General features: G+C 37.4%; 1 protein-coding gene across 2 annotated transcripts in view; it reads left to right on the top strand.

Annotated features, from left to right (window-relative positions):
• Positions 1–12,011, top strand: part of MYOM1 (myomesin 1) — a 171,374-nt gene that overhangs the window by 42,527 nt on the left and 116,836 nt on the right. For both annotated transcript variants that reach the window (XM_074202601.1, XM_074202602.1), the window contains exons 7-10: positions 3,066–3,154; positions 3,332–3,394; positions 4,574–4,738; positions 9,222–9,383. In XM_074202601.1, coding sequence (XP_074058702.1) covers positions 3,066–3,154; positions 3,332–3,394; positions 4,574–4,738; positions 9,222–9,383 — 479 coding nt within the window. The remainder of the gene's footprint in view (positions 1–3,065; positions 3,155–3,331; positions 3,395–4,573; positions 4,739–9,221; positions 9,384–12,011) is intronic.

The following is a 12,011-nucleotide window of genomic DNA, read 5'->3' as shown; positions in this document are numbered from 1 at the left end:
TGGAACCTTGTGAGATTGCCCTCAGCCTTGATCCTGACTGAAAGTCATTACAAATTTTCTGGACTGGCCTGACTCAGAGCTTGATGGCTCCACTGAGCTCCAAGGCTGCTTCAGTCACCTCTGGCTCAGCATATGTTGAATCCCTCTGTGGCTACTGAATAAATGAAAAAAGGAAATTGCATTCAGTTTACTTAATTATCAGGTGCTTTATTATTGAAACCAATAACATTTTAGCCATAGTCTGTTTTACACTGGCTAAACTCAACTAATAGCAAAGAAGGACATAAGGAAAAATGTGATATCTTAGTCAGTCTAAAAAGCACTTTATATAAGTGCCTATTCTGTCCCAGGAACTGTGAAACAAAGAAGGACTTGAAAAAAAAAATCCTTATCCAAAACACTATGCCAGGCTTTCTATAGGATGGAATGATAGACTCTAAAATTTAGGTTCAAATTCCACCTCTAATACTACTTCTGCAGATCACTAAATCTTAATGTCCCTCAGGTAATTCACTCAAATCTCAATTAAATCAGTAGGCTCTATTTTGGTAGATAAGAACCACTGATAAAACCTCAATAGTTCTACATACACGTATGTTTTTGTATATCTGTACAAATGTGCTGTCCTTATCCCTATTCCTATTCAGAAATAATGTAATACTGTGTGTGTATATGTATGTACAGTGATAGTTTTGGGGAAGAGGGGGCTACAATGATAAGAACATTCTATAACACCTACTCCAGTGTTTTCTTTCTAGCTGCCTACTTTTCCCTTCACTCCCTCCAGTCAGAAGAGAAATAGTATAGAGTAAAGTTTGGATTGGGAAATGTAATTTTATAACCCCAGAACTGTTATTAGAGATAGAACAGAACCTAGAGTCTAGTGCAATCATGCCCACCAGGAACCATGTTTTAGATCAACCAATGTGGAGCAACAACAAAAGTAATGAGATTGTGGGTGAAGAAGATAATGACTATCTTTCCCTTCCACTGCTTCTAGGCAGAACTCAGTAACAGTGGAAAGGGTTTCTGATGATCTCCTTCACCTCTATTGCTCCCCAGATTTCCTTCTATCCACAAAAGTATGAATGGAGAAAAAAATCATTTATTAAGTATCTTCTATGTGCTAGGTGCTTTACAAATATGATCTCATTTGATCCTTACAGCAACCTTGGGAGTTGATGCCATTATACTCCATCTTACAGTTTAAGAAATTGAGGTCGACAGCAACAAAGTGCTCAGAACCACACTGCTTGTCAGTGTATGAAGCTGGATTTGAATTCAGGTCTTCCTGATGCTGGGTCCAGCACTCTATCCACTGGGCTTCCTAGATAGGAATTGGCTTTAAGTTACTGATAAAATGCTAAATTAAAGAAATGTTTTGTAACTATTTTAACAACACTTTTATCTTAGATAGGATTACTCACAAAGTAAGTTGCTAGGTGGAACAGTAGAGTGCTTGCCCTGGAATCATGAAGACTCATCTTTTTTAATTCAAATCTGACCTCTGGACCTTTACTAGCTGTATGATCCTGGGCAAGTCAATGAATCCTGTTTGCCTCAGTTTCCTCATTTGTAAGATGAAATGGAGAAAGAAATGTCAAACTACTCCAGTATCTTTGCCAGAAAACCCCAAATGGGTTTACAGAGAGTAAGACCTGGGTGAACAAGTTATAATGCTTCTGTTCATGTAAAGACTAAGGAGGTCAGTCTGCCAGTACAAGTCATCATAAACAAGAATTGGTCCAGGCTAAGTGGAGCATCTTTCCCCTTTGTTTACTAAAAGGTTAGATAAAGGAAAGGGAATAGAAGCAATCTTATGATATGTTAACTGAAGTATGTTAAACTGAAGAGGGAGATAGCTGTTAGAAGTATTTACTATCTGTCTTAATTTAGAGCTAGGAAAAAACCATCAGGTCATTGTGGGAGGAGTCAACGGGAAGGTGTTTTCTTATTTACTTCTGAACCAGTTCATTCTTCTCCCACCTAAATATTCACCAGGCACTGGAATGTTCTGCTTCTCCTGAAGGGATGTAGAAATATTGGGAATCAAAATCTTTGCATAGTTGGGGTATATTGTGTTCTTTCCTTTGCTGCTTATGGTGTCAGGTAGAAGAGAGCATAAGGTTCAAGGGATGAATCCTCTAGTCCCAGCTCTGAGATTGGATGGAAAGGAAAGGTGTCCCTGCTTCCTGGGCTTCAGCATGGACTGCCTTTCAGACTCTTAGTTTATGCTCTATTTTATCTAGGCCACACAGACTCTGGAGTTTTTCTAGGGGTGATAGATAAAAAGTCAGGAAAGTACATATGGGGGTGTAGCTGTTTATTTTCTTGTGGCCTTTCAGTCTCCTCATGATGTCTTTACTTGGGGAGAGGGAGTCAGAGGATGAGGAGGATCAGAGGTGGCTAACTGATGGCAGTTTAGATGGTTAATGATGATTAGAGGAAAAGAAAAATGTTATTCTCAAGGTAGCAGAGGCTAGGATTAGGGTCAAAAAGTCTTTTCCAAGGACATTCTCCCAGAGCTTGAATGTTAATTTTGGGCTTTGGACCTGTCTCAGCTTTCCAAGTGAAATCCCTAGCAATTCAGTCAAGGGCAGAGAAAGCTTCTTTCTTCTTAAAATCTTTAATACGGTATAAAATGTAACACCAAAGTGAAATCCAAATGGTAGAACTTCAAGACAATGGAACTAACTCTGGTTTCAGCTGGGTTTAGCTCTAGTCACTAGTGTTTTATCTTTACTTCTCTGTGAAGATGCTCAGGGGAACCCAATGCTGCTGGGGCAGTCCCACATTAACTTCAAGCATCAATGATAGGTAGCTATTCATCCCCCATCTCTGCTCTTGAGTAACATCCTTACAATGAATATAGCATCCTTTAAACTTTAAAAAATTTCCTAATTAGTTGGATCTGAGATAGTAAACTTGATACCTCCCTCCTCGAGGCATTTGTTAGACCCTCATTTGTAATTTCCTCATGTTAACAAAGAACTCTTTAATCTCAAAACTAGTAATTAAGAGAAGTGTTGATATTATGGCTAATCATTTGCATAATGTTCTTTCAGATGTGATTTTGAAGATACTGCTCAGTATCGTGCTTCTGCTATGAATGTTAAAGGAGAGCTCTCAGCTTATGCCTCCATTGTGGTAAAGAGTAGGTTTGCAAGATTTTTTTTTTATTTCAGTAGCTTAATGATACATATGTCTATATGCATCCATATATAAGTGTAAATATGCATCGAACTTTTTTCCCTTGGTGATAAAATGAAAAGTGGATGATGATAGGGAAAACCCATCACTTGTTTTCATTCTTTCCCCCTCTCTCCTCCAGGATACAAAGGAGAATATGATGAGACTCGTTTCCATGCTGGCGCTTCCACCATGCCCCTTAGCTGTAAGTTTGCTAAATTTCTTCTTCATTTAAAATTCATTCAAAACCCCAAAAGCAAATTGATAGTTTAGAGTTCTCTAATTGCTAAATCACACATTAAATTGCACTCTTGACAATATTAGCATTGGGTCTCTGTGGTTATTATACTTTTTGAGATTCTGTTGGTTAGTTTCTTGCATTGCCCAAATGCAATAGAATTCCATTATAACTGTTATTGGAGATTAAAAAGAACATTCCCTTTATGGTTTTGCTGTGTTACAGTGAGAGTTGCTGGTTAGCTGTGGTGGCCCACACCTGTAATTCCAGTGATTTTTACTGAGGAGGCCAAGGCTAGTATATAATTTGAGAGTGATAATTGTGAGCTGCAATAGGGTTATATCAATTGAGTGTCCACATTTAGCATGGCATCAATATGGACAGCCCCCAGGACCTGAGGGTCACCAGGCTCCCTAAGGAGGGGTAAAGTATTGATTAGTTATTGTACTTCCAGAAGGTTGGGAAAGAAAGAAACTGAGAGTGAAAGACAGACAAATGAAGAGAGACAGAATTAGAGGATGGAGTACAGACAGAATGGGGGGGGTAGTGTGGTGATTCAGTATATCTGAATCCATGATATACCATGACACTTTATTATTTCCTGTAGTTAGATGTATAGAGGTAGAAACTGGATCTATAATTTCATTGATCTAGGAATTCCCAATTAAGAAAACTACCTCTATCAGTGAAGAACAACATCTTCATTGTAACATCTAGTTTTTAAGGGTTCCCTAGGCCATTGGGAGATTAAGACAATTGCTCAGGTCACTTAGCCAGAATATGCCAAAGGTGGGACTTGAACTGAGTCTTTTCAGCTTCAAGGTCAGCTTTCTAGCCACTGAGACAGGCTGCCCTCGTGGATGAATGCTGGATGGTTTTTATTTTATTTTGTTTTAATGTTAAAGGATGGACTTGATGACCTCTGAGATACCTTCTGGCTCTACATCTATGATCCTCTGATCTCTACTCTAGTGAGTCTAGGGAGCCTTTGAAATTTGCTTCCCCTCCAAACAAGTAATTCTAGCCGTCTTATCAAAGGCTGCCCTGACTCCTTCATTCCTCTCCTATTAAAATTCTTGATGCCATTTGGACAAGATAAAATAAATGACTGAGGTTTTTTGTTTTTTTGTTGTTATTTTGACTCAGTTGGTGTCACCCCATATGGCTTTGCTTCCAAGTTTGAAATCCACTTTGATGACAAGTTCGATGTCTCTTTTGGAAGAGAGGGCGAGACAATGAGTCTGGGCTGCCATGTTGTTATTAGCCCCGACATCAAACATTTCCAGCCAGAAGTTCAGTGGCTTAGAAATGGTGAGTATAAATCTTGTTATCTCTCTTTAGTGCTTCTTCATAAGCAGGTAAATCAATGCTGGCTTCTAAGGTATGGTGCCACAGCCTAAGAGCAGCCCCAAAGGAAAGGCAGCAGCATCTTGAAATAAGAAAGGGACCTGGGGGCTGCTGGCCCTGAGCATTTGCTACAAATCTAATCCAATTTGGCTCCAAGTCAAATTCATGGACTTTGTAGGGCTGACAGGTTTGATAAGGAGTGATGGATTTAGGGAATTACTCCTTTCTCCTTTCCTGTGAATATTACTACTCATTCTACTAATTAGAATCCAGATCTGTTTTCTTAGAATTTTTTAAAAAATTAACTTCATCTGAAAGAAATCTTTTTTAGGTTGTCAACAAAGTGTTTTCTATTAAAATCAAAAAAATTTCTTGATAGGTTTTTTTCTGAGGTCTATAGGAGGTCCAAACCTGTGATTGCATCAATTTGAGGAGCCCCTGGTATGGCAACTTCTTGATAAAGATCAGTGACTTGCCCACACTCATACAGCTAGCTGGTGTGAAAGGCAGGACTTGAATTAGAAGAACTCTGACTCCCAGGCCAGTTCCATATCCATCTCACTAAGTCACCTCTCTCCTTGATAAATATTGCTTCAGATAGAACTCAGTTTAATGACTGTAGGTGTACATATAGTATGAGTCATTGACCCTTGAATGAAATAAGCCTAGAATAAGGGTAAATTATATCCCTGAGGGGAAGGGAAAGGCTAATGGTAAATTCTTCCAGGGGTCAAGGAACACAGCAGTTGTGACTTCCCAGTTTTCCCTTTTTATTTAGCAAAGATCCCACCTCTGATGTGTCAGTAGTGTTTTCTCCAGTCTTCCTCATTTGCCCAAGGATGTAGGATGGTAAGATTAGAGGAGATATAAAGTGCTGTCTGTTTGGAAGTCTTTGAGCATTATAATTGGTTGAAGGAGCAAAGAAGGGGGAAGGGGAAAGGGGAAAGAGTTATATTCACCCTAAAGCTAATTCACTGGTCTTTTCAATAGAGTTATTCTGTGAAAAGCTTTCCTAGAATCTAGGGGTTCAGCCCTATACAAGTGGCCATAAATTCTTAACAAGTCTCACGATAAGACACAAACGAAGGGTGACAGTGAGTTTTTACATGACCTAAATTTCTCATTTAATGCATTCTTCTGAATCAGATTCCAGATTCTAATGTATGCCATAGGCACAGTAAAAAAGATTTGCTTTGGGGCGGCTAGGTGGTGCAGTGGATAGAGCACCGGCCCTGGAGTCAGGAGTACCTGAGTTCAAATCTGATCTCAGACACTTCATAATTACCTAGCTGTGTGGCCTTGGGCAAGCCACTTAACCCCATTGCCTTGCAAAAACCTTAAAAAAAAAAGATTTGCTTTGTGTTCATTTGTTCAATACTTCTGGAGTAGCTTACTTTTGTGAAATGAAATATCATGCATCCATGCTATAGGTCAGCAAGCAATTATTAATGAGAATATTAATATGAATATACATACACACATACACTTCTCTCTCTCTCCTTTTATCTCTATAATAGCGTTTCATTTATATTTACAAAGGAAGGTTGACTCTTGTATTTACAGGAACTATAGACCAAACATTACGAAGTGAATAGTAAAAGATATAATTTAGCTAGCCCTGTCCCATGAAATGGCAGATACATTAAGGAGCTATCATAACCAAATTATTGTGGTCTACAGGTCTCTAATCTAGCTCTGGTATATTATGGATTGCTGAATGTCAACATTTTAATAATATATTTCTATAATCTGGGGGAATTTTGTAAATCACCAAGTAAGAAATGGAAAGAAGTGATAAATTTATTTTTTTTATAATTTGATTTTATGTAATATTGGACTTGAAGAATGTTTCTTGTTTTTTGGTCATTTTAGGAAATTGATTTTTAAAATCTGATTTTTATGGATTATTAAAAAAGGAATACTTTAATCAACATGAAGCTAGATTAAGAATATATTCCAGATTGTTTTATTCTTATTCAAACTTATCAGGCTTTTAGTCATTGCATCTGAATCATTATTATAGTTTTTTGTAATAGATATTTGACTATACAATATGACTGGTCAGCAAAAATATAAAACTATCTTTTTCTTCAGCTTATAGTTATATCTTATACCAAACAAGGGGGAAAACTCTTTCAAGTGTTTTCTCCTAATTATGCCTTTTCAGAAACATCAAATTTGCAGTGGGCTACAAACAACCAGTAAAACTTCTTTAGTATGCCTGAGATTAAAATGTGATTGTAATATGTTTTTGCAAATTAATAAAAATGCAATAGAATATAGTTATTGGTGACTGGCAATTTTCTAAGTCTATATTGGGCTTTCTGACATCCTTTACATTTGACTTTAATGCTACTATAAAATCATCCAATGGTGTAGTTTTTTTTAGCCTAGAAGAAAGAATTTCATTTTTCTAAATCATTTTGTGACAAATTCTTTAAAGTCTAAAAAATTTTACAGAAAAATATTATTATCAAAGCACTGGTCTTAATTTAAACTTTAGTAATAATGTCTAAAACAGATATCACATATATTAAAACGTTTTTAAATATGTTAGGTTGTATTAGTCAGTGAAAGAACCTAATGGAGGATCCCCACCTGCTCTTTTTGTCTTTCTCTACTTTCAGTTTAGACAGAGAAAAAATTATTGACTTTCAGGAAAATGTCCTCCTTACCTAGTTTAATTTGCATTTAGGTGAGAGCAGACTTGAGCAAAATCCATGGATACTTGGAATCAGTCAGAAGGTTCAGGAATCAAAGAAATGATGGGAAATAGTAAATCTATAGAATATGGTACTGGACTATTTTCTTTAACTTTAAATTATGAAAGCTTTTTTATTTAACCTCTGGACATTTCTGTGAAATTCTCAGAAACTTATTCTGATTGGGTAAAAGGAATGTTATACATTCATTCATTCAATCAATCAGCTATCATTGATTATAAATGACGCTACTGTCGTAGAATATGGCTCCCACCTGAAGGCTAAATGTGTTAGATATTACCATTCTCATTGCCAAAGTTTTCTGGTACCCTTAAGGGGACTGAGGAATCTTTTAAGTCCTCTGCCATTGGTTCCAGCACTCAATGATGGTTTTCTCCCAGGTATAAGAAATAGTCCCATACCCAACATTTCCACTTTAGCAGTCAAAGTAGCTTTTACAAAGAAATATATATTTCAAAAGGTTTAATTACAAATATATATATATATATAAATATTTATATATATGAATATATGTATATACTCCCAATATACACCTCATACCCTGGGGAAGAGAAGGGGATTTGCTTCACAGCTTAGCTTGCTTCCTATAGAGCACAACCCCAGTTCCAAGTTCAAAACCCAGCTTAGGTTCAGGTCCCAGGCACTGTGCCTCCTCAGGATTTCCATACTAGGATGACTGACTGTACCATCTCACCCACAGTACTGACACCATCACCCTGGGTCCTGTGAGCATCCCCTCTAGCACCTAAAACTAAATAAACACCTTGTAAATCCATTTCTCAGAGTCCAGGGACAGAAGAGAGGATGCTGGGGAAGGACAGTCCTCCTCTCACCAGTTCAAATCATGGTATCTTGACTGCAGGTGAACTAGAACCTTCATTTTCTGAATGCAGTGAATAAGAGTGACCAAAAAAATAATGTAACATGAAGAGGATGATAGAAATGATAGCCAAAAAGAATGAATGGTTCTGTCTTGCCAGTTTTATAGATGCAATCAAAGAAGGATTCTCCTATCCATGGGTAGAGGCATAGTGGGCTCCATGGCAGGCAAACTGGGTGTGCACAGAGAAGTCAGGGTCACAAATATAAAAGCTGGAAATGACCTTAGGGAATTGTTCCCTTCTTTAATTTTGAAGAAACTGAGACCTGGAGAGATAAAGTGAACTAGGACTGTTTTTTGCTGCTTCCCCTATACTGCAGTTGTAGAATTGTTGTAGAAAAAGAATAATTGTGGGGGAAAAAAAGATTTAAAGGTTTTAAAGAATTTTCTTTAAAATTTTTTTTATTAATATAACATATCTCTGTTTGCTCCTTCCCTACCCAATGGACCATTATAAAAAAGATTAAAAGGGGGGGGGGAGGTGGAGCACAGTGCAACAATCAGTCAGTCGATGAGTATTTGTTAAATGCTTAGTAGGCCCCATTGTGAAGCACTGGGAAAGACAGTTCCCTGCCCTCAATTTAAGATTAACATCCTTAAATCTGAGACACTGGGAGGAACCAATCAGAAGATAAGGCTTCCAAGTCAGAGGATGAGAAGCATTCTAGGGGTAGTGTGAGCTTCCAGGGTGAAGGGGTTTCTAGGGTGTAATCGAAAATGTCCCAGGGAGTTGAATCAGGAATACATATCTGGAATCTTCTTCTCCCTAGGGAATTCTTGTAGAAGTCCAATAGTGTGTGATCATGAAGAAATCAACTTTTCTGCTTGCATTTCTGTTTTCCAGGGATACTTGTCTCTCCATCAAAATGGGTTCAAACACAATGGAGTGGGGATCGAGCAACCTTGACCTTTTCTCATCTCAATAAAGAAGATGAAGGGCTCTACACACTCAGAGTGCGGATGGGAGAATATTATGAGCAATACAGTGCATATGTCTTTGTTCGAGGTAAGAGATGATCCTGTTAATGCTGGTGATGTCAGTGTGAATTGCATATGCTCAAAGTTACAGTAGAATTCTGGTGATAGTCTATTTTAGAGCACTCTTTGAAAATACTACCAGGATACGTGAACATGGGAAAGGTGGAAAAAATGGAAAGACTTTTGCAAATGCAAGCCACCAATATAGTTACCTGAGGCACTATAATCTATGGAAACCCACTGTCCTAAGTCAGATTCTTGTGACTTTTTTCATGGTCTTTCTCATTCACCAACTTACTTGTACTTATACTTCAAGTTCAGCTCACTACAGGCTCAGAGGAGCTATAATGAGTACGAAGGAGAAAAACGAAGTCCTAATTTGTAAATGGCACAACAAATTCTTCTACTCTGAGCCATGAGAGAAGAGGCTACGCTCCAGGTACCAACATCTGGGAGGCACAATCAAATTTCACACTCACCCCTTTTCCAGACTAGTTGCCACCCAATAGTGTTTCATATATTTCCTATTATTTTCCTGGGTCCTGTCTATCTTTTGGAGTCAGCTGCTGGTCTGAGGCCCCAGATCCCCCAGGTGGGATGTCTGGGATCAGCAAAGTATCAACAAAGCAAAATGATTGGTAAAATGATTAAAGGGAAAATTTACAAATATTAAAGGGGATATGGAAAAATTGGGATGCTAATTCATTGGTGGAACTGTGAAATGATCCAATCATTTTAGAGAACAATCTGGAATTATGCCCAAAGAATTACTAAACTACCTATACCTTTTGACTCAGCAATTCCACAACTAGGTCTTTCCAAAGATGATTAGGGAAAAAGGAAAGGAACCTATGTGTTCTAAAATACAGTTCTCTTTGTGACAGCAAAGAGCTGGAAATTGCAGGATGCCCATTGATTGGGGAATGGCTGAATATATTGTAGTATATGATTGTGACAGAATACTATTGTGCTATAAGAAATTATATATGTTCAAAGATCTTAGAAAAAACATGGAAAACTTAAATGAAATATTGAAGAGCAAAGTAAGCAGAACCAAGAGAGCACTATATACAATAACAACAATATTGTTTCAAGAACAACTTTGACTATTATTTAACCATAAAGGACATATGAAGAAAAATGCCATCAGCAACCAAAGAAAGTATTGATACCTAAAAGTATGTATAGAATGATTTTAGAGAGTTAGATATTTGTGTCTAATGGTAGCCATCTCTTGGGAGGGGGCAGGGAAGAAAAAAAAGAAAAAATTACATGATAACTATATTATATTTTTAAAAGGAATAGCATGTTGTTTATAATAGATTTGAAATTTCATGTGCAGTCATCTATTTTATTATACTATTTTCTAGAAATTCTTCTTTTATTCCACAAATTAAATTTAAAAAAAAAAAAGATTTGGGGAGGGCGGCTCAGTGGACCAGTGGATAGAGCACCAGCTCTGGAGTCAGGAGTACCCGAGTTCAAATCCGGCCTCAGACACTTAACAATTACCTAGCTATGTGGCCTTGGGCAAGCCACTTAACCCCATTGCCTTGCAAAACTAAAATAGATAGATAGATAAATAGATAGATAGATAGAAAAATAGTTAAATAGGTAAATAAATAATTTAGTGAATGAATAAATAAATAAATGAATGAATAATAAATAAATAAATAATAACAATAAATCTCTAAAAAAATGAATTGGGGAAAAGAGACAAGAACACATAACAGTGCTACTTTCATCTTTTTTTTCACATAGTAACCTTACATTTTCTAATAGCTACCCCCTCAGCCCCAAAAGACACTCAATCTTAACTCTCTCTAAAACCTAGCTTCCCTTTCCACTGTGTTCTCCTAAAATCCTCTATTTTTAATTTTCCGTTGCTCCTAGATCTCTACCTCTCGCATTCCTTACATCTTCTGGGACTCTCTGAAACCTAGCTTTCTTCTGAAGATTTTAAATCTCCTAACATTCCCAAAGGTTGATTGCTATTTCTGTCACATCCCCTAATACACATAATTGGAAGAATTTGGTATGCCCCTGAATCTAAAATGTCAGACTGCCCTTTCCCACGATCACTTGGTAATTTTAGAGTTTACTTCCAATCCTTATTGCTAACATCTATGGATCTTTAGTTCATTCACCCTCCTTCCAAAAAAGTTCAGAATTTGGATCAAAGTCTTACTCCTAATATCCTGACTTTCCAGTTCCTTGACTTCTGGACTTAGTGAATTCTCTCTCCAGTCCACCTCAACCACACTCAGGAGTTGTCATACCTTTGAAACTTTTTTTCAATCCTCAACTTTCTTGACATCTCCAGAGCTTTGAAACTATCAGTCATATTTCTTCTCCTGGATATTGTGCCCTCTAGGTTTTCATGACTCTGTTTTCCCTTGGTTCTTTCCTACTTATCTGGCCATTTTTTCTCAATCTACTTTGCTACATCTTCACCCAGATCATACCCACTGGTTATCTCCCAAGGATCTATCCTGGGCCCCATTCTCTTCTCCTTCTATAGTGTGTTTGGTGATTTCATCAGCTTCCATGAGTTCAATTATCACGGATATACAAGTGGTTTCCTGTTCTAAATATTTAGTCCTACTCTCTCTTCAGTTCCCACATCTCAAATTGGATGTTTTCATAGGGATCTCAA

The sequence above is a fragment of the Macrotis lagotis genome, chromosome X (genome assembly GCF_037893015.1).
Source record: "Macrotis lagotis isolate mMagLag1 chromosome X, bilby.v1.9.chrom.fasta, whole genome shotgun sequence".
Lineage (NCBI taxonomy): Eukaryota > Metazoa > Chordata > Mammalia > Peramelemorphia > Peramelidae > Macrotis > Macrotis lagotis.
Note: the sequence above shows the minus strand (reverse complement) of the source record. Positions and strands in the feature narration are given on the sequence as shown.